The 23,682-nt window shown below is 39.0% G+C and overlaps 1 protein-coding gene across 2 annotated transcripts in view; it reads left to right on the top strand.

Annotated features, from left to right (window-relative positions):
- Positions 1–22,166, top strand: part of Lhfpl3 (LHFPL tetraspan subfamily member 3) — a 641,410-nt gene extending 619,244 nt beyond the window's left edge. Inside the window, exon 3 of one of the 2 annotated variants that reach the window (XM_008830749.2) lies at positions 21,186–22,166. In XM_008830749.2, the coding sequence (XP_008828971.1) occupies positions 21,186–21,214 (29 nt within the window). In that variant the 3' untranslated portion in view covers positions 21,215–22,166. The remainder of the gene's footprint in view (positions 1–21,185) is intronic. The other variant, XM_008830750.2, reaches the window with a different exon arrangement.
- The last annotated feature ends 1,516 nt before the right edge of the window (positions 22,167–23,682 follow it).

Here is a 23,682-nt window from a genome sequence, read left to right as displayed (position 1 = left end):
ATAGACCTAACAGACATCTTTTGATTATTCCACCCAAACACCAAAGAATACATGTTCTACGCAGCACCCCATGGAACGTTTTCAAAAATTGACCACATACTCGGCCACAAAACAAACCTCAACAAATACAAAAAAACTGAAATAATTCCATGCATTCTATTGGACCACAATGCAATAAAGCTCAAAATCAACACTGAACAAAGCCCTAGTCACTACACAAACTCATGGTGATTAAACAACATACTCCTAAACAATGAGTGGGTCAAAGAAGAAATTAAGAAAAAATAAAAGAATTCCTGAAATTCAACAAAAAGGAAAATAAAACACAACACAAGTACTGGGACACTTTAAAAGCAGCCCTAAGAGGGAAGTTTATAGCTCTAAGTGCCTACATTAAAAATTAGAAAGAGGCCAAATAAATGACCTAACATTGTAAATTAAGACACTGGAAAGGCAAGAACAAATGAAACCCAAACCCAGCAGAAGAGAAGGAATAACAAAAATCAGAGCAGAAATTATGAAATACAAATAAAGAAAACAATGCAAAGAATCAATGAATCTAAGAGCTAGGTCTTTGAAAAGCTAAACAAGATAGATAGACCCTTAGCCCAGTTAACTGAAAGAAAGAAATAGCAAATTCAAATCAATAAAATCAGATATGAAAGGGGAAACATCTACCCTGTCTCAAAAAGACAAAAAACAAAACAAAACAAACAACAAAAAGCCCCCAAAACCAAAAATCACATACTCTGTTAAATTTGAAAACCTAAAAGAAATGGGTGAATTACTAAATTCATTTATCCACCAGCTAAATCAAGAAGAGATCAACAGCTTAAACAGACCCATAACATATAAGGAAATCAAAACAGTAATACAAAGCTTCCAAACTAAAAAAAAGCCCAGGCCCAGATGGATTTGCAGCAGAATTCTATGAGACATTTAAAGAAGACCTCCAACTGACACTACTTAAATTATTCAAAATGATAGAAACAGAGGGAAAACTCCCAAATTTCTTCTATGAAGCTAGCATCTCTCTCATACCCAAACCAAGTAAAGACACAATCAAAAAAGAAAACTATAGACCCATATCCTTAATGAACATAGATGCAAAAATTCTCAACAAAATACTTGCAAACTACATACGGATATACATCAAAAGGATCATTCACCATGATCAAGAAGGTTTTATTCCATAGATGCACGGCTGGTTCAATATACACAAGTCAATAAACGTAACTAATCATATAAATGAACTCAAAGACAAAAACCACATTGCCATCTCAATAGATGCAGAAAACACTTTTGACAAAATTCAGCATGCATTTATGTTCAAAGTCCTAGAGGGAATTGGACTGGAGAGAACATACCCCCAACAAAATTAAAGCTATATACAACAAACTCACAACCAACATCATTCTAAATGGAGAAAAACTGGAAGCATTCCCATTAAAATCAGGAACCAGACAAGGATATTCAGTGTCTCCACTCCTTTTCAACATAATGCTAAAACTCTTGCTAGAGCAATAAGACAGGAGAAGGAAATTAAAGGAGTACTAATTGGCAAAGAAGAGGTCAAACTATCACTTTTTGCAGATGATATGATACTACACCTAAGAGACACCAAAAATTCCACCAGAAAACTCCTAGAACTGATCAAGACTTTCAGTATAGTGGCAGGTTATAAAATCAATCTACAAAAATCAGTAGCCTTTCTATATACCAATAACAAGCAATTGGAGAAATAATACAGGGAAATGCTCCCATTCACAATTACTGCAAAAAAAGTATGTAACTTGGAATAAATCCAACCAAAGGCACCAAAGATCTCTACAATGAAAATTTTAAATCTTTAAAGAAAGAGATTGAGGAAGACACCAGGAGATGGAAGGACCTCCCATGATCATGGATTGGAAGAATTACTAATATGAAAATGACCATCCTACCAAAAGCAATATATAGATTCCATGCAATCCCAGTCAAAATCCCCATGACATACTTCACAGAATTAGAAAAAAAAATCCTTAAATTCATATGGAGGCACAAAAGACCCTGGATAGCCAAAGCAACGCTGAGCACAAAGAGCAACACTGGAAGGATTACTATACCAGATTACAAAGCATACTACAGAGCTACATTCATAAAAACAGCATGGTACTGGCACAAAAATAGACACATAGATCAATGGAATATCATTGAAGACCCAAACCCAAGTACACACAATTGCAGCCACCTGATATTTGACAAAGGTGCCAAGAACACACAATGGAGGAAAGACAGCATCTTCAACAAATGGTGCTGGCAAAACTGGATTTCCACCTGTGGGAGAATGAAACTAGATCCTTATCTTTCACTTTGCACAAAAGTCAACTCCAAATGGATCAAAGACCTCAATGTAGTACTGGAAACCCTGAAACTATTAGAAGAAAATATTCACAGTAACTTACAAAATATAGGTATAGAAAGGATTTTCTAAATTGGACAGAAGTTGCTCAGGAATTAAGGTCAGCAACCAACAAGTGGGACCTCATTAAACTAAAAAGCTTCTGTGCAGCAAAAGAAGCAATCAAAAAATTGAAAAAAAAACCCACAGAATGGGGGAAAAAATCTTCACCAGTGACACATCTGACAGAGGTTTAACATCCAGAATATATAAAGAACTCAAAAAAAACAAAGAATCAAGAAACCAAATAATCCAACTAAAAGATGGGCTAAAGATCCAAACAGAGAGTTCTCAAAGGACGAAATAAAGATAGCTAAGAAACATCTCAAAAAGTGTTCAACATCATCAGTAATTAGGAAAGTGTAAATTAAAACCACCCTAAGGTATCACCCTACCCAATCAGACTGGCTAGGATCAAGAGAACAAATGATACCAAATGCTGGCAAGGATATAGAGAAAGGGGAACACTCATTCACTGCTGGTGGGATTGCAAACTTGTGCAACCCATATGGAAAATAGTGTTAAAAAACTAAAAGTAAACCTACCATATGACCCGTTTATATCATCCCTTGGCATATACCCAAAGGACTCATCCTATTGTAGAGACACTTGTACAGCCATGTTTGTTGCTGCTTTTTTCACAATAGCTAAGAGATGGAAGCATCCTAAGTGTCCCTCAACTGATGAGTGGTTAACAAAAATGTGGTATATTTACACAATGGAGTTCTATTCATCAGTAAAGAAAGGTGAAATAATGAAATTTGTAGGTAAATGGATGGATCTAGAAACTGTTATACTAAGTGAAGTAACACAGACTCAGAAAAACAAACGATGTATGTTCTCCCTCATATGTGGATCCTAGCACCAAATCCTTTTAAATTCCATGTCCTTTTAATAAGATGATGCTGAACAGCAATATCTTATGCATGAAATAACGACCATCATCATGACTTCAGCTGTGCCTGATTGGTAAACATCATCACAATTGGGCTTGCTGATGGTTGTGCTCATTCATTAAAAGAGGGCCAAGCAGGGTCATTGGACCCTCACTGCAGTATCCAGCCACTCTCCCCAGCCAACTGTATGTAATTTAGCCCTAATCACACATGGTCTCCTGGATTTGGAGAGGGCTAAAGTATACAGTGTGGGGAAGGCTAGGAAGAGAAGGCATGACCCATGCTGGGTAAAGGCTTTCCACTGTGCATACCGTCAGGTCATACAAACACCTCAACAACCCCTCAGTTACCTCGAAGCCTTTGAGAGGGAACAGAAACTGATTCTAACCACTCCAACAGCTGTCAAAATACCTGAAAGCAAGTCCTGAATTGATCACTCTCGAGTCCAGCATTGGCAGACAAAAGAAAAATGAGGAGGCACCCAATAGAGAGATGCTTTTGGAAGCCCTTGTCAAGAAATCTCAACGGACTTTCATATGAACATTTGAAAATTGCCCTGTTCTGACTTTTTCCTAGTTCCCTGTCTAGAACTTGTAATGCAAATTACTATTGCCTTTACTTCTCCTTCACACACACAAAAAAAAGTTATGCAATTTGAAAGTCTTTTAGATAGGCCCACTGAAGGGGTGAAGGGGTATCCCAATTGCCTCACCCTGCATCCCTGTTCAGCATGGAAGAAGCCAGAGCACTCTGTGTCCCGATTCCCTATCCACAAGTTGGGTAACCTCTTCAGAGGTTGGTGTGATAAGAATAGGAGGTAGGAAGTGGCTAGGCAGTTAGGATAAAAAGACCCCAAAGAAAAGTAGCCAATTTCTTGGCTAAAAGTCACAATACCCTTGGGCCTCTTAGCAACATACTATGTTCCAAAGGTCAAAAATGTCTAAAGAATTTGGGAACTTTTATCTAATCCTTAAAAGATTTTAAGGTTGGGGCTGGAGAGATGGCTCAGCAGTTGAGAACACTGGTTATTCTTGTAGAAGACCTGGGTTCGAATCCCAGCACCCACATGGCAGCTAACAACTGTCCATAACTCCAAGTCCCAGGGGATCCAACAGCCTCTTCTGACCTCGGCATTGCACGGCATGGGTGTGCTTACCTACATGCAGGGAATACACACATATACATAAAATAAAAATAATAAATAATTTTTAAAAAAAAAAAAGATTTTAAGTTACCTCTTCAGAGGGGGGAATGCTAGAGTAGCAAAAAGCCCCATAAAAAAAGAAAAGAAGAAAGGGTATATGAAGTTATCAGAAAAAAGTGATGGGGAGATAGAGGAGTTGGAGGGGAGGGAGTAGGCATGGATTTGATCAAAACACCTTATATGAATGTATGAAATTTTCAATAAATTATTTTAAAAAAATAAATTCGAATATTTCAAAAAAAGTGTAAAAATAAATTGATTTATCTGGGCCAACTGTAGGCTCTTAAACACTGAAAGGAGAGTATAACCAAAGATTAAAGGGGTCAATAAAAATTTTTTAAGAATCCATATATGTAGCTAAAGGCTACATAACAAAAAACAATGCCAGACAGGAGATACCTTCCTTTGAAGGTATCCTGGTTGTTGGCCAGAGTGGCCCAAGAGACTCCTGGACGGAAACCCAGCATAGAACTGGGAAAATGAATAGCAGGCCCCAATCTTATCTAAAGGAGTATTGACAACTGATTGCTGCTAGATGAGAAACAGCTGATCTTCCTAAAACAAGGATCTCTCGATAGGCTGACTAGATTCAGTAGATGGACACGCACTGGGGAATGGCTGGGAGCGCTGAGAACACAGTGGACAGTAACAGGGATGACAGAGTATATGGGCTCCAGTGGGGGGGGGCTATGGGAGGGTGCCATTTGAGAAGTGGGTATATAGATGAATAAGATTATTTGGGATGTTCTGTATGATATACACACACACAAAAATCAACAAATACAAAAATGAGTTATAAAGAGTTATTTTCTTCTGCAGTACTTTGCATATTGATCACAGATTTTCCTTTCAGTGTCCAATTCATTCATTCATTCATCAAGAATGTACTGAGGGGCAGGGGATATAGGCCTGTGGTCTACAGCACCTGCTTCAGTCCCCAACATGCGCACACACACACACAAATGCACTGAGTGATCTGTTGATACACTAAAGCCCACAAGGCTGTCCTTTACTTATGCTCTGTGTTTTCAGACCATTTCCCAATTCCTTTCTTAAAGGAAGCAAACTCAAATCTGTAAAGACACTGAAGATGGTAAGAAATTTCACTCTATTTTCTATTTTCTTTCTAAGCCATTGAATTCTGAAAATGAACAATAGTAATGCACTTTTTCCTAGTTATGAAGGTAACACATACTCAGCTCACTGCAAAAAAACAATTTTTCATAAAGCAAGAAAAATCCTGAATCTTAACTGCCATATATTACAAATATATGGCAAATATTTTATTGTAATGCATTTATGAACATATTTGACTTTCAAAAACAGAATCACATACAGGTTATCTCATATTCTGTTTTGTTCATTTAATTCCATTCATTTTATTTTAATTTATTGTGATGCTACAGATCACAACCCAGGGCCTTGCACATCCTAGGCAAGTGCTGACCATTGATACAATCCCAGACCTACAAACTCTTTTATTTTCTTTCTTAATTAATTTGCTGAAGCAGATATATAGCCCAAACTGACCTTGAACTTCTGATCCTCCTGCCTAAGACTCCCAAGTGCTAGAATTACAGGCATGTGCCACCATACTCCAGTTTATATATCCATTTCTTTATTTCTTTATGCATATGAGTATTACACCTGCATGTATGTAAGTGCACCCATGTCATGCAGTGCTTGCAGAGGACAGAAGAAGGCGCCACATCTCTGGAACTGGAGTCACAGAGAGTTGTTAGTCACTACCATGTGGGTACTGGGATTCGAACCTGGGTCTTTCCCAAGAGCAGCCACTGCTCTTAACCGGAGCCATCTCTCCAGCTCTTATACATCCATTTTAAGCAGTTGTTTAAAAAAATACAACTTATTTAACCGATTTCTTATTTGAGGCATTAGAGTTACTTTCAGTTTGGAGCTGGAGGGCTATGTGATAAGCAATCTTGTATGTACAATCTTGCTGTGTTAGTTCATGGTACATTCAGAATGGCTCTTTAAATTTGTTAAATTACTGTTCACTGGACATTAAGCTGATACTTGATATTAACTGAGATACCTGTCTCCACCTGTGCAAGAGAAGAGACAGGATGAGTGGAAGACTTGGAAGGCTGAGGCAGGAGGATCACAAGTTCTAGGCCATCCTGGGGTGCATAGTGAGAGACCCTGTCTCAAACAATGAAACAACAGAAGACAATCCTCCCTGGGGTTAAATGTGTTGGTACCTGCCTTCCACCTTCTCTCCAGAGCCTCACCCCCAAATGGAGTTGTGTCTCTAGCACTGATGTATATAAAGCCCTTAAGAATTATTTTTCGATGCTGCTTTCCAAAAACTCATGAAGAAACTATCAAGATTTCTTTATTATTTGTTGAAACAAAACTTCCCAGGGAGTTCCTAGACAATACTCTTCTCAATTCTGTGCTCTCTCTTTCCTCTCTGTCTCTTTCTACCAAGAAGATATATCAGATGCTAACTAACCTTAATTCCTCAAAGCACCATATAAAATAGGTACCATGTCCAGTTTCCAAATGAGAAAACAAAGTTGTGGTAAAACACCATAGCCAACCCAAGATTTACCTTTCCATCTGATTTTCTGAAGCCCTAGTGCTAACAGTATTAAACTTGAATGAGCATGTGTCTTCTGGGATGTTTGATATTAATGTAGTAGGCTGAGGTGGGACTCTGAGATCTGCATATTTCCAAATACCCAGGTGATTAAGATCTAAGAAATTATGAGGGGGGTACAATTAGAGAAGCATTGTCCTTGGCCACACAAAATTTTTAAGTCCAGTTTCTAAGGCAGGCTCCCTAAGGCCATGGGATTTGTTTTGTCTGTCATCAAAGTAGCTTTCCAAAATTTTCAGTATACCTTGGGATGTCTGTGTTTTGAACAGTTCTAGCTTAGAAAACACATCCAAGATCAGGGTTGGTTTCTGGATGATTGTACTATACCTAATTTGGTTTTGGTTTCAATTTTTGGATTTTGCAGTGTTGGGGAGCCAAGCCAGAGCCTCGAGAAGGCATAGCAAGCCCTCTATCACTGAGTTACAGCCCCAGCTGCAAAATCCCTGCTACTCTGCTATTCTCAGGACAGTTAGCTCCATGGCAGTGGATTTACTTTTCAGCAGCCCTAATCATCCATCCCCAGGCCAGCTTACCTTACCCTCTACTAACACAATTAGCTTTCCTACATCTCCACAGGTTTCCAATGCCCTAAGTCAGTGTGAGAGAGCTAGCAAACTGGAAAGACTGAGATGCTATATTGAAGGGGCAGTGTGAGGTAAAGTAGCAATTTCCAAGCTAGTGTCCCTCAGCTCTGAGTTGCATGGTGCAATGTGAAGGAGGGCAGTGGCCTGGGAAGTAGAGCTCTGAGCCATTGCTTGGAGCAATTGCTCTCAAGTCTGTTTTATATACAGAGCTGAGATTCCTCAAAGATTTGCTTTAAAAGGTTTTTATAGGACAAAAAGAGACATATTGGAAAAGCAGTAAAGAAAGAACACTAAATTAGGTCAGAAGAGCTAGATTCTAATCCTAGCTCTTCAGCTAATTAACTAGGCACATGTCAGAAAATAGCCTCATCTCTTTGTATCACAGTGTGATTACCTGTAAGAAAAAAGAAAAAAAATTAGAGTAGTTGCTGTATATTTTAGTTTACTAGGACTGCCATATCAAAATACCATAGACTGAATGACTTAAATACAGAAATTTGTTTTCTTGCAATTCTAGAGGCTGGAAGTCTAAGATCAAGGTATGGAAGTTCTGGTTTCTGTTGAGGCCTCTTTCCTTGGCCTGCAGGTTGTCATCTGCCTGCTATATCCTCACAAGGCTTTATCCCTCTGTACCCCATTCAAACCCTAGGTATCTTCTTCCTGGATTAGCTTATTCACCTGAGTTGCCTCCTTCAATGCTCTATCTCTGAATACAGGCATACTGGAAGTCAGGGGAGATATGGTTCATGACAATATCTAAAGTTTCTTTCCTTGTTGTTGTCAAGATGTAATTATGTTTACTTTATGTGTATGAGTATACTGCTTGCTTTTATGTATGTGCACCCACAGAGGCCAGAAGAGGGCACTGGATCCCATAGAACTAGAATTAGAGACAGTTGTGAGCCACCATGTGAGTGCTGGAAACCAAACCCAGGTCCTCTGCAAGAGCAGCAAGTGCTCTTCACTGCTAAGCTATCTCTCCAACCTCGAAGGTTTCTTTGAGTCAGCACTTGTCTGAGACAGTAGGGCAGCTACCATGTGCTTATCAGGGACACAGGCTTATCAGATATGGTCCTTGCTCTCTTGGAGCTCATTGTCCAGAAGATGAGATGACTCTGACAAGAAAGGATTAGGCAAAATGGAAACACTAGAAAGGGACAAAAACAGTTCAGGAAATGGCTCCCCAGGAAGCAACTTGAGAGATTTGAAACATGGGCAGGCTTTACCCTAGATTCCCAACAGAAGGAGCTCAGGCCTGGAGTAGGACATGATGGACAGTCAAGAGGCCAGAACACAGTCTAAGGTGGGGAACTGAGAAGAGAACTGGCACAGTGAAAGGAGAAGGTCACACAAAGCCTCACAGGCTGTGCTAAGCTACCAGACTATTCGGGCACAGAGTGTTATTTCCAAAGGCGTTCGAGCTGAACAGCAATCTGTTACCATCTGCATTTTAGAAAGCCCTACATTTCTTCAGATTAGCTCAGCTCCACCTCGCTTGGACTACTCTGTCAGCTTAGCTGGTGCTAGATTACACAGCTACCAATTCTTAATTCTTGGTTACTTCTCTAGCACTGGCCAGGGGATGGGTTTCACTAGATCTTGATTATAAATGCCTCTGGACTCTGCAGTCCACTTCCCTTTGGTCTAAAGGGGAAGCATACATCATACATGAATGTCTTATTATAACAAATACCCATATGGGCAATTAGGACCAAGACTATAAAATTTGTGGTAATAAAGACATATAAAGCCTTATAATCCTGAATTCTCTGCCTACTAAAGACTCATAGCTCTGTATACTGAGAAACAAAAACTTCCCATCTTCCTGGAGAAATTAGTGTTGTTTTAAGGCTATCCCTGAAGCTGGTAGGATAGTTCAAAAGAAGAAGAGAGTATCAGTTGGGTTGCTATGGATAATACTAGTCATCTGGTTATTAATAACACTGGTTCTAGTGCTCTGAGAAAAATTTGAGTCACTTTGCTATAATAAAGTATGTGCTAAAAGAAGCATTCTTCAAGAAAATTCAAATTAAAACTGTTTAGATGTCATCACACTACATTTGGAATCACTGTCATCAAGAAAAAATGACAACAGTTATTGACAAGGATATGGGGGAAAGGGAACCCTTCTACACTCCTGATAGTAAAATGGTACGACCACTATGAAGTCAATACAAAGCTTTCTCAAAAACTAGTATATTGCCCAGTTATACCACTCCTTGGGTATATACCCAAAGAACTCTAAGTCAGCATACCTCAGAGACACGTCCACATCCATGTCCATTGTTGCTCCATTTACAATAGCTAGGAAATGGAACTGGCCAAGATGTCCATCAACAGATGAATGAATAAAGAAAATGTAGTACATATATACAAAGAAAAATGAAATAATAATGTTTACAGGAAAGTGGATGGAACTGGAGGTCACTATTGTTAAACAAAATAAGCCAGACTTAGAAAGACAAATACCACATTTTCTTTCATATGTAGAATCTAGATTTAAATGTTTTATATGTGGTTGGTGGGGCTGTGAAAGCAGAAAGAGGAGCATGAGAAGAGAGAAAGAGATCTTAGGGAGGAGAAGGAGGTAGCAGCTAGGCATTAAATAAAACTATTAGATGTACAAATACAGAAATGTCAAGGTATATTGTCTAGGTAACATAATTTAAAACAAAATCTCCTAACCCAGAACCCCTCTCCATAAAGATAGTAGACAAAGAAAACTGGTTTATTGTTTAGAAATTAAACCAGAATGTAATGTGCATTGCAGATAATCTCCTAAGAGATTACAAAGACAGAAAAAATAATTCTTTTTTGTATAGTCACACAGATACATTCTATTCAAGTTCTCAAGATAGACAATATTGAATCCTCAAGCAAGAGCACATGGCTGAACCGTTTATTGCTTCCATTATGCTAGTATTATGCTAGTTAATTGGTTTATATCAAGAAAAAAATTAACCACTCCTGTCTTCATGACATAAGATAATTTTGCAACAGGAAGCAAGTCAGCACTGGGGAGGAGGAAATCAGGGTACATCAGCATGTACATAAGGGCACTATCTCCCACCAAGCTTGCCTTTTGAAAAGATGGCTCCCAGGTCCTTTGGAAAGATATCCCTGGTTGAAAAGCTGGCAAAAGCCTTATTTAGTTGCTTTAAAAAAATTATATGCATTTCAAAGAAACAGAACAAGTTTTCTAAAGTAAATGATCTAAGAAAGAGTGTGGAGGAAGACGTGTCTGTCCTTATTATCAATAGAGGAGAGTGAGCCTCTTTCATGTATGTCAGCCCCAGCTGGCTTTGAGCTTACCATGTAGTCAAAGATGACCTTGAACCTCAGAATCTCCTTCTTCTACCTCCCAAGTGCCAGGATCACAGACCTGACTTATTCTTTTTTTTTTTTATTTGTCCTTAGAACATCAAGGTAAAAATTCAACTCCAACAATGATAGGCATACCAATGACAAGACTAGTTAATACAATATATTCTTACTATATGTATTAACTTAATGCTCATAACAGGTCTGTGAGGGGGGTTGAACATACACTTGAGGAAAACAGACCAGGCAACAGGCCCAAGCCTGATCTGGTAAGGATCAAGTTATGCCACACCTAGTCTAGCTCCACAGCCCTACATGTTAACCAAGAACCATTCTGTCTCAGGGAAAAGTACATGCTTACATGGTTTGTTGGTTAGTATACATACAATAGTATTTCTGAAATGAGATGATGCTATCCCACATTTTTTTAAAGACACTGACAACATTTACAATGCTCTTTCTACGTGCCAGGCTTGCATATGAAACCATAAACACAAGCATCATTTTAATCATCTTCAGGAAAGGCTTGGGAAGGGCATATTATGTCATTCAAATGGGGACATTGAAACTTCTCTGGAGTTATCCAGCTAGGAAGTAGTGGGATTAGGGTTCACAGTCAGAGACAATGGGTCTAGAATATTCATATTTAAGTACTAACCTGTATGCCTCTAAGAAAAGCACGAAATGGGGGCTCAGCTGTTAGGAGCACTTGCTGCTTTGGCAGAGAACCCAGACTTTTTCCCAGCACCCACATAGCAGCTCACAACCATCTATAACTCCAGTTCCAAGGGATCCAACTCCCTCTTCTGTCCTCTGAGGGTACCAGGCACACACATGGTGCATAACATACATGCAACTAAACATTCACACACAAAATAAAATAAAATAGAAAACAGAAAAGCAGAAAACATTATCAAGGAAGGTTATTAGTATGGCGCTTAGAGGAGACAAAGTCTGCGCATGTGTGCGCGTGCGTGCATGTGTGTGTGTGTGTGTGTGTGTGTGTGTAAAAGGGAGAGGGACAGAGACAGAAAAGACATTCAGACCAGAATAACAGTATGGACAGAAGGGAAATGATACAAAATCAGTAGTCTCCCTTACAGAAAGGAGACAAAGCATAGAGGGAGATGTGTGAAGCTGAATATTCAATGGCAGCAGCCAGAGATGGACTTATTGTATGAGTAGCCAATTCATATTTGGATCCCATGTGTGGTAAACACAATTTGAGTTTGCTTTTACTTGTATTTTTAAAAGATTGTCACAAACATGAAGTGTCAGTATATAATTCAGATCATGGAAAGAAAAGCAAACAAACTACAAAAAGATCAAGAGAGTGCCTAAAACTTACTGAACTAGGCATGACACGCTAAGATCACCTGATGTATTAGTTCTTGTGAAGTGCACTAAGAATTCTAGATTCTATACTCTCACCCTGCCTTGGACCTGTCTTGTGGACATCAGTAGGGGCAGCCTTTGACCTATGTAAAAGACGGAGTAGCTTCAGGTCAAACTGAACAGTGAATATCATTTGGATTCACAAATCAGTAGCACATTCTGTCCTTGTGCATAGGGAAGGCCAACCAAGTAACTGGACCTGTTTCCTTGCTTATAATAGATTCTACAGCAGTCCTTAATGGGGAAGAGGAGGGAAGAGAATAAGAGCTTCATGAATTAACAAACAAAATCCCTTCTCACAAATTACTTTCTGACTAACGGTCACATGAGAAAATGTTGTGCCTGACATCAAAGTCGAATTGTCTGTTGCATTACAGGAACAGCACAATTTGATCCAGACCTGCTCCTTCCCACAAAGGTCTACACAGTGGCCAGAATACCAATTTTAGCACTTTTCCTTCCTGTGTTGAAACCAGTACATCAGATCCAATGAGAATTAGGACATAGAGAAATAGAAACAGTTTTGGCTTTGTTTTGGTTTTTTTTAGAAAAAAAAAAAGGCAGGAAAAAAAGACTTTAAAAAGAAGTTGGTGCTAGCAATATGGCTCAGTGGGTAAAGGTTCTTGCCACCAATCCTGATGACCTGAGTTCAATCCTTAGAATCCACATGGTAGAAGGAGAGATCTGACTCCCACAAGTTGTCCTTTGACTTCCGCACACATGCTGTGCTATGTGTTACACCCCCCGCCCCCCCACACACACATAAATGTAATTTTAAAAAATTTCAATTTGGGAGCTGGAGAGGTGGTTCACCAGTTAAGAACACTGGCTGTTCTTGCAGAAGACCCAGGTTCGAATCCCAGCACCCACATGGCAGCTAACAACTGTCCGTAACTCCAGTTCCAGGGGATCCAACAGCCTCTTCTGTACTCCATGGGCATTGCATGACATGGGTGCACTTACATGCAGGCATAACATTCATACACATAAAATAAAAATAATATTTTTTTTAATTTTTAATTTGAAAAAAAGAAGAGCGGGCCTGGAGCAATGACTCGGTGGTTAAGAGTACTGGCTGCTCTTGCAGAAGACCTGTGTTCAAATCCCAACACCCACATGGTGGCTAACAACTGTCTGTAACTCCAGTTCCAGGGGATCCAACACCTTCTTCTGTCCTCCACAGGCACTGCACAACACAGGTGCACTTACATACATGCAGGCATAACACTCATACACATAAAATAAAAATAAATTTTTTTAATTTTGAAAAAGAAGATGAACTTGGGGGTAAAAGGAAAGTGTTGGGGCTGGAAAGATGGCTCAGTGGTTAAGAGCACTGACTGCTCTTCCAGAGGACCCCAGTTCAATTCCTAATACCCACATGGCGGCTAACAACCATCTGCAACTTAAGTTCCAGGGTAATCCAATGCCCTCTTCTGACCTCCGTGGGCATTGCATGACACAGGTGCACTTACACACATGAAGGCAATACACTCATACACATAAAACAAAAAAGAAGAACAAAGTGTTCTAGGACTGTCTCCAGTGGTCTTTTTAGCCCATTTCTTAGATGCCTATCTATATACACTAGAAAAAGTTTGTGCTGAAAGCCAGTGATAAAAATCTCCCTATGAAGACTGAGGGTGAGAGAATACACTACCTTTTTTGCTCCCTTGGCCCAGATCCTTAATGGAGGTGGAAGGAATTAAATTAAAAGCCCCAAAGTTCTGGAGTAGCAGGTCTCTCAGACCATCTACCAATTACTCAGAATTTGCTTCAGATTTTCATGGATTCTGGTACATTTGACAAATAATGAATACTTTTTTCTTTTTTCTTTTTTTTTTTTTTGTTGTTGTTATTTGAGACAGGGTCTCCCTATCGCCCCAGCTGGCCTGGAACTTGCTATGTAGACCACACTGACCTCAATCTCACAGAGATCTGCCTGTCTCTCTCTGCCTCCCAAGTACTGGAATTAAAGTCCTGTGCCACCACCACCACTCACCACACAAATACCTTGTTCACACCTGTTGTATAGCAAGCACCTTGTTAGACTGAGAATGCAAAGGTCAATAGTTCAGTTGAGTCTGTTGTCTTTATTCTTGAACATGGTACATAATGTCATCATCAACATCAGCTTCACATGGGAAATTTTGAGCAATCCAAAGTTTTAAACCTGTTCCAGACCTGTGGAGTTCAAACCTGCATAATTAACAGGACACCAGGTGATCTCGTGCATATTGAAGGGTGAGGGCAGCTGACCTAATAGGCTGTTATTGATTGAAAGGTAGTCTTCTGTTTCTTACTTTTCTCTATTTGTCCAGCAAGTACTTACAGATCAGACTGGGTTAGAGCTGGGGGCTGGAACATAGAAGATCTTGATGATAAAGACAAAATCTGTAAAGGGAATAATAAAAAACAAGGAAATACATGAGCTAGTTACAGATCATTAAGTAGTACCTGAAATGCTCCAAAAAATTTTTCAGCACTAAGGATTGAACCCAGAGCTTTACACATACTAAGCTACATCCCCAGCTCCCCAGATCATAAGACATGCTATGAAATAAATTAATAGAAATACAATAAAACACAAGTGGGAATGGGCTATGACAGGTGGGAGGATCCCTTGGGAGTGAGTTATTTCTATTTGCACCTTGTTCTGTGTTCTAACAACACAACCAGACATTGGTCTTACCTAAAATGAGTCAAAGATTACAGCACTTTATCCTTCTTCCCCTACTTCTCATCCTGGCACTGAAACTACAGATGTCACGAAGCAGGAGCAGTCACATCCATAAGGCAGGCCATTAGAAATCTGAGCTGTGAGGTAGCCAAGATTTTGAATTCAAACTAAAATTGAACTCCCAAAAAGAAGCCCTGATGTTGTCCTTCTGGATAGTGTAGGAGCACTATGAGACAGAAGGACTGGTAACTGGAGTATAGCTTCTATTCTGGCTATCTCCTAGAATCATTGTAACAAGGGGCTGAAGAGATTGGTGGTGATGGGAAGGTGGCATGTAAGTAAAGAGCAGAAATTATATATGTCCAGGCCTCTATTAGTCCACTGATCAATACAAACAATCACAATAAATGTAGATCTCCCCTTCAATGTTAGACTTTAATTCAAGTCAAAAGTCTGTTATGAGCATATGTTTATGCTCAGTACAGGACCAAAATCCCTGCATTTGACCACTTGAAGAACAAGTGATTGCCAAAAGAGAGATTATAGATCTACTACAAAGTAGAAGTTGAGTGTTCATGTATTGTTCTTCTACAAATTAGGCATCAGAAACATGTTCATGATGGTGACTCACTTTTTAACCTGAGAGTATTGTACCAACTGCCCAATTGTACATTTTATTACAATATATCTGATACAGTAAATTTAAACCACTGTCGGAGAATCAGATACTTACTCAATGGTATCTATTACTACATAACAGAGTTATCCCAAAACTTAATAGCTTAGAACAGCAACCATTTTAATTTTGTTTCACAAATGTGGGTCAGGAATTTGGGATGCATTCCTCTGTGAAATTCTGCTCTATATAGCATCAACTTCAGTCATTTGGTGGCATTTAGTTGTTGACTAGGTGAGCCAGAGGGTCCTAGATTTAACTCAACAGGGCCAAGGCCTCTCCACATGGTCACTCAAGGAGGGTTATTATATATCACCAATATTCAAAAGATGTTCAACATCATTGACCATAAGGAAAATATAAGTGAAAAATATAGTGCAATATCATCTCACACCCATTAGGAAGACTACTTTTGAAAAAAACCAACAAAAAATTATTAGTGAAATGAGAAGAAACTAGAAATGTATGCATTGTTGGTAGGATTGTAAAATGGTGCAACCACCAAAGGGAAACACTGTGGAGGCTCAGTGCACTTCATGCATTACCTCAAATGCACTACCAAATATGCAGCAATCCCACTTCTGAGAATCCAAAAGAATTGAAAATGGGGTCTCAATGATATCTGCATATCTACTTCCACTGAAGCACTCAAGCACAGTGGTAGAAGCAGCCCAAATGTCCATCCACAGGTGATGGTATAAGCAACATGTGCCATATGCATAAGACAAAATATTTAACCTTTAAAAAATAAGGAAATTCTGTCATATACTATAATCAGTGAGTCTTGAGAACATTATGTTAAAAGAAAAAACAATCAGAAAAGGAAAAATAGTATGGTATTTCACTAACATGAGATAACTAAGAGTCAAATTTCTAGATGCAGAGAGTAAAAATGTGGTTATTAGGGCTAGAAGACAGTGGTATGTGGAGTGACTGTTCACTAGGTAGAGTTTCACTTTTGAATGTTCTCTGGAAAAATGCAACACAAGCGGGAGTGGGCTATGGCAGGTGAGAGGATCCCTTGGGAGTGAGTTGTTTCTATTTGCATCTTGTTGTGTGTGAATATACCAAATACTACTGTACAAAACCACACTTTGACTGCTTAGGAAAGGCTGGAGAGATGGCTCAGTGGTTAAGAGCACTGGCTGTTCTTGCAGAAGACCCAGGTTCAAATCCCAGAACCTACATGGTAGCTAACAATCGTCCATTAACCCATTTCAGGGGATTCAACACCCTCTTCTATCTTCCACAGGAATTGCATGACACAGGTGCGCTTACACACATGCAAGCATAACACGCATACACATTAAATAAAAATAAATAAATCAAAATTTTTAAATTCTTAGGATGATTTTGTGGGATTTACCATAAAAAGAAAAGAATCTGCCCAGATTTGAGGGGAGGCACCTATCTTTAATCTGTCACACCCATCACAGCATATTACAAGCATTTTCAGATTTGGATGGTAATTTCTTTCCAAAGGGACCATAACCCACCTCCCAGAGATGAAGAGAGTCACAATTCCGAGTTAGAAGTGGATGCTGTTCCAAATGTTAAAGTAGGAGAAAATGACAAAGTTTGTTTAGTCAATGAGAAAAAGTGGGCTAGAATACCGCTTACTCATTTTTACAACTGTGATTCATTAGCCATTTATTCTGCCCCAAATCCTGGTTTCTCTCACTATTTAGACAGTGCCTGCCTCCTCCCACCCCTAGCTTTCCTGATTGAGGGGGCTACAGACCCTAATTGGATAGGTCAGATAGGAACAATCAGCAGAAAACAACCACAGGAGACCTTTCAACATCAATAAGCACATAGAAAATTCAACAAAGTAGCATTTAGATAGTCTGGACAATGCGGCCATTATAAATGCTCCTCTCACAAGCAGTGATTCAAATGACAACTTCGGAAAGGATTTGCACAGAGCCCCTTGGAAATGGAACATGGGCAACTCAGAGCCCATGACATGTTACAAGGTCAAACCTGACTGAACAAAGATCCAAAGCAGCATTGAATGACTTATTTATTCAGCCCTGCTTCGTACAAACCTGGGAGAATGTGACATCTTTTAAATTGCTTCCCTGATGGGCAATATCAATGGTGCATGGGAAATGTTAGCAAAAATTTTGAAAAGAGCAGAATGTTTTACAAGGCAATGATTACAAGGTATAGCCATAGTGAGACTTCCAGTTAATTCTGCAAGCTGCCCTGATGTCTCACACTCTTAGGACAGAAGGAGGAATGGTCAAGAGTGGAGAGGAAAGCCCTGACTTTTATTTCCTTCCACTGACTGAAGAGCTAGCCATTACCAGGCCACTAAGTAGAAACTTTCCACTGTGTATGCCATGCAAGTGATGGTAATGACATTCTAATATTACTCTCCAAATGAAGAGTCTTCCTGATAGTATGTGGGAATGTTTGTGTTAAAACCCCACTGGAACCAATCTTCTGGTTATTTTCAGCCTTGAGATCTGTAGAACTCTCACATGCCCTGGGTTGTCATTGCATATACTAAGAAGAAAAAAATATCCAGGAGTAGCTGTGTCTAAGTAACTCAGACTCAGGTAAACATTCTCAGAAAACCTTGTGATAAGCAGCCTGCCTGAGGAGCAGGGCTGGGAACCGGGATAGGCAAGCAGTGTGCATAATGGAAGGAAGTCCTTGCTCTGACTGACGAGGGCCGACCCATGAGTGTGCCTGTTTGCATTTGCACTTTAGGTACCACCCTTGCTTTGCCTTAGTCAGTGACTTCATGCTATAATCTTCCCATTCACTCTTAATCTCCCTGCCCACCATCGATAAACTCTGGGTGAGGAGTAGAGGCCCAGTGCTGATGAATGTCAACAAAGAACAGAGCTTTAAAAAGGAAGAATTGTGTTACCTATGATGAGACTTCAATGAAAGGTCCAATAATTTGACCAAGTAGGCCACAGATAAAGGTGACCCAAGATAAAAGAGAGTCAAGAAGGGTTGTAGGGCAATGATCTGTCCTGGCCAGGCCCTGAGTTGTGGTCCAGATAATGGCCAGAGGGCCAGAAGCCCTTTGTGACATTGGCCACAGATGTTCTTTCCCACAAGAAGTTTCAGGATTTTCACAAGGAGGTGTCTGCCCTGTAGGAAGCTCCCTACACAGGTACTTCCTTCCTGGCAGTCCTCATATTTTTCCTTCATCCTGTGGTGCCATAAACATGAAGTCAATCCAGGCAACAGCACTGAAGGAAGAGAAACAAAGTCTCTGCTTCATGGATGTCAAAAGTTCACAGAAAAGCATGCTTTTCTATTGTGAAATTGGAGTGGATTTGAGACCCCGAAGAAAATGGGGACTATCTTCTTCCCCTCTTCCCCTTCATCACACACATAATGAGCTCTGAGCCTTTTTAGGTGCTACCCTCTCCTCCATGTGCCTAGCTACTTTTCAATGCCCGTTTCTATATTGTCCTTCATATGTTTTCAACCTATTCCTATGCTCCCTTTTCTCTCATTAGCTACCTGCCACAATCCTACTAGAAAACTCAGACGTTCATCTGTGTAAACAGAAAGAACTTCAGAGTGAAGAATGCTAGTCTGGTAGAACCCTGACTTCTGGGCTCAGCTCAAGGTTGCAGAGCAGATCACTCAAAGTCCAGGACCACCCACCACACAGTATAAATCCCACCATTCCTTGTGTTGTTTTAACACGGAAGACAGTCTCTTCCACGGGGCTTCTGCTACCACAACACAATCTCGAAGAATCATTATAGACAAATCATCATCACAACATGGCCATATTTCAGTTATTTCCTGAGTAACTGAATTGTCTTGCTGAGACAAGTTCATTAAGATCATAATGTGCATAATATTTTTATGTGTGATGGAAAACATGGGAACTCTGCAAACAACATAATCTTTTAGAGGCTTCTTTAACACACTCAGAAATCATGAGCTTATCTTGTGTTCCAAAGTTCTGTGTTGCAAAACTAAGCATCCCTGTTGCCTTTCCTCCCAAATATGCCATGTCATAACCAGCTAAGTGTATATACCCGTCCTTAAAATATACAAGGTATCTTTGAATTACTGTCTATGAAAATCATACCCCCCAAAAAAGGGCTAACCATGCAACTGATGGTCTATTTATGTTAATACAAGCATAATTTATTGGAGAGAAGGAAAAGTATCCATTCCATAAGAACCTGTCCTAGAGAAGAAATAGATCTTTATATGCAAAGAAGTCCATTGTTTATCATAACAAATCAATGAAAATCTATACTGGCTGGGTGTGGTAGTAAATGCCTATAATCTCAGTACTCAGGAAATCGAAACAGGGCAATCATGAGTTTGAGGCCAACCTGGGCTACATAGTGAGACCCTGTCTCAACCATCACCATCTCCAAAAAAGAAAGAAAAATCTGCTTATACACCTGAAAATAATGAAATAGTGAAGAAGGGAAATTGAGCATGGAATGGAAAGGAACAAAAGTAGAGTGGAATATTGTACAGCCATTACTAATTGATGTTAATGACGTAGACTGTATGTTTAGTATGATACTAAAAATGTCAAACAATGTAATCTGTGCTGCGATTCCAACTGTATCAGTTAAGTGTGCATTTGCATAAAAAACAAAGAACCTGGAAGGAAACAGTTGGTATTTCAAGGTGATTTGATTTGTAGGTGTTTCATATAGTCATTTCTTTTGTAGTAGTTGTAATGTCAAGTAAAATAAATAAAACTTGGGGAATAAAAGGAAAACAGTTGGGTCATTTTCTACACTAGGTGGGATTGTGATGCTTGGGTCATTCTGCATTCTTCCCTACGCCTTTAAAGTAGCCTGCAAACACGACTCAGAGGGATACTTGGGGGGGGGGGTTGTGTCTTTTTGAAGCAGGGTCTCCCTGTAGCCCCAGCTGTCCTGAAACTCACTATGTAGACCAGGCTGGCCTGGAACTCACAGAGATCCACCTGCCTCTGCCTCCCAAGTGCCGGGACTACAGGTGTGCACCACCACACCCAGCTGATACTTGGGGTTTATGAAGACCTTTTGTTGAAAAGGCTGTGATGTGAGTGTAATGGAGCAGATTCCACAGTTATTGGTCTTCTTTGGTAATACATCTAAAGTCCATTTGAACTACTTGTTGGTATTTGACCCTGAACTTCTGACACTCCTACCTCCCAAGTGTTAGAATGACAGGTGTGGGCCATCACACCTGATTTCCTGATTTATTCGGTGCTAGAGATCAAACCTAGGGCTTCCTGCATGCTAAGAAGCCCTCTACCAACTGAGCTATAGCCCCAGCTCTGGTATGATCTTTCCATGACAAATACATAGAAATCTTGTTGACAGAAAATGATGTATTTTTTCTCCCTCCCCCTTTCTCTCTCCTTTCTACAGTTCTGCTAAGCCAATATTCTCTAGAATGAGCACAAAACAAATCAAATAACAGCTAAACAAATCGAATAACAGCTTTTGGACATCAACATCAAGAAGGAAGATGCTTGGGAGAGATCGAAGTCCAGAGACGAATATGGACAAAAGTGAAGTCAAAGCACCTTCTGATTATAGATCTGCAGAGATGGGAGAGATTTTTCTGGGAAAAGATATGCTCATGGATTAAACACCAGCTCATTGGAAACTCATTAAATAAGATCAGATCACATTCATGAAAAATCATATTCAAGAAATATTTCAAGGAAGGAAAATATAAATGTGCTAGGATAAACATGTAAAATACATATGTACTGGTTTATAAACTGTCCTTTTTAAATCAAACTGAAAACAAAAAGCTTTAATCTTTCAATACTCTTTTAAAATAAATAAAAGGGCAGTTAGTTCTAGATTATTCCTATCTCAATAGCCAGGAGGCCAATCAAGTGTCATTCATTGAGGAAGCATCTTAGAAAATGCCTCTGATCTTTGGTTCTTCATCTCGGCTGTTCATTTATTTCACTATGTAGTTACCACCACTTGGTTATTAAGAGTTGTAACACCTCAAACTTTTTAACAGGTATATGTTCAGTTTAATCTGTCTGTATGAGTTACTACTGAGGAAGTGTTTCTGATGTGTAATATGACTCCATCAAACTGTGAATTACAGGAAGTACATCTTTATATCATAGGTTCCCAAGAAACATAGATTTCCCTGTCTTTCAGGAAACAGCATCAAGGAACTGAAAAATATAGAAAGTTCATTTTTTACCTTGGATGCTCTCTTATGTAATATATAGACTGCTATCAAATACACTCTTTTTTCTAATTCTCCCTAGATATGATAGGAAATTAATATACTTTATAAGTAGATATGTAAAATATGAGTTTTCTATTTCTTTGTCAGACATATCATCAGAAGTTCATATCCTTTCATTTCTTTACTGACATATGCTCATTTTTGTTTTTAAAAGAAATTATTCCATTAAATCTACTTCTAAATGATAGTAAGTGTACTAACAAAATAAATTAAAATTTAATAGCCTTAGAAATAAATGACTATATACTTACACATGTTAAAAAAAACTTGGTAGGAATAAGTTACTTTTCTGTTTATTAATGATTGTTTTGAAAATTCTCACATCTTTTCTTTGGTTGGCTGGTATTTGGAAGTAGTTGCAACTAACCAGCTGGCTTCAACAACCTTTTGCTCCCAGAATCCCCCAAACATTGTCCTTATAAATCCTGCCTAAATCCAACAACAGAGAATTATTTCATATTGAAGTAATCCATTGTCTGAGGATAAACACAAGCTCCAGGCAAGGATGCTCAGTGGAAGCCAGTTCATGCTCTACTGCGCAGAAAACAAGCACGTATAGAATGCCTTCATTCAAGGGTTCAGAATGAGGTTAAATTAGCATCTATCACTAGAACATCAAATGGAGGCTAACGTAAGAATCTAGGTTGACTTCTCTTACCCTCACTCTAGCAGGACCACATTCATAGTTTAGCCCAGTGTTGCTAGTACTGGCCGTGTTTTCGCCATAAGTAGAAATGTTTCAAATGGCTAAAAGTATATTACACATATGCTCAAGTAAATAAAACCCAGTTACAGAGATGTGTCTTTTCTAAAGAACCAAATTAAGGGAACACTTAGTCTCTGTAACTAAAGTATTGGTCATTCTGGGGGTTATTTGTTGCTCTAAGTAGCAGCTCTCCTGCCTCATTCAGAACACCCTACTCACTAAATTTAATTACACACAACTTTTAAAGAATTCATCTTTTACTTAAAGGGAGGTATCTCTCTATCTACAGTGAAAACAGAAGGTATTGAGTTTCTCTAATCCATGTAAATTGTGATTCCACCACAGGTCCTACATCATTAAGAAAGATATTAACAAAAATAAAAAAGTACTTCCTCTCCACATAAAAATGTTTTAAAGAAGTTTTTGCCATAAAACCTAAGTGTAATTTAGCATACCACAGTGCTATGAAGATGGGTCATTGATGATGTACCATTTGTACATAAATAACACACATGTAAATCACTAAATGTTAAGTATAAGAAGTATGTTTTTACCTTTTAAAAAAAAGTGACTCCCTTTCTCATTCTGTTCTGTTGTATTATGTCCAAAAGTTGTGTGTAATTTTTTTAAGGTCCAGGAAATATAAAGAAATTTGTTGGAATATCTGAATTTCTGTAAAAAATAAAAATAAAAATAAGATTTTGTTACTTAAAAAGAATATTTGGTGTGGTACACATTTATTTTCTTTCTTTGTCCAAGATCCAGCATGTTATTTACTTTTCTTGTGACTGTGACCTGACAAAAAGCAACTTCAGGGAGGAGAGTTTTATTTTGATGTACAGTTCAAGAAAGAACACAGTCAATCAAGGGAAGTAAGGCATGGCAGCCAGAGCTTGAGGTGGCTGATCTTACTGTGTCCCCAGAGAGCAGAGAGTAGA

This window comes from Nannospalax galili, unplaced genomic scaffold (genome assembly GCF_000622305.1).
Source record: "Nannospalax galili isolate Female #2095 unplaced genomic scaffold, S.galili_v1.0 scaffold312, whole genome shotgun sequence".
NCBI classification, from domain to species: domain Eukaryota; kingdom Metazoa; phylum Chordata; class Mammalia; order Rodentia; family Spalacidae; genus Nannospalax; species Nannospalax galili.
This window is presented reverse-complemented; position numbering and strand designations above follow the sequence as displayed.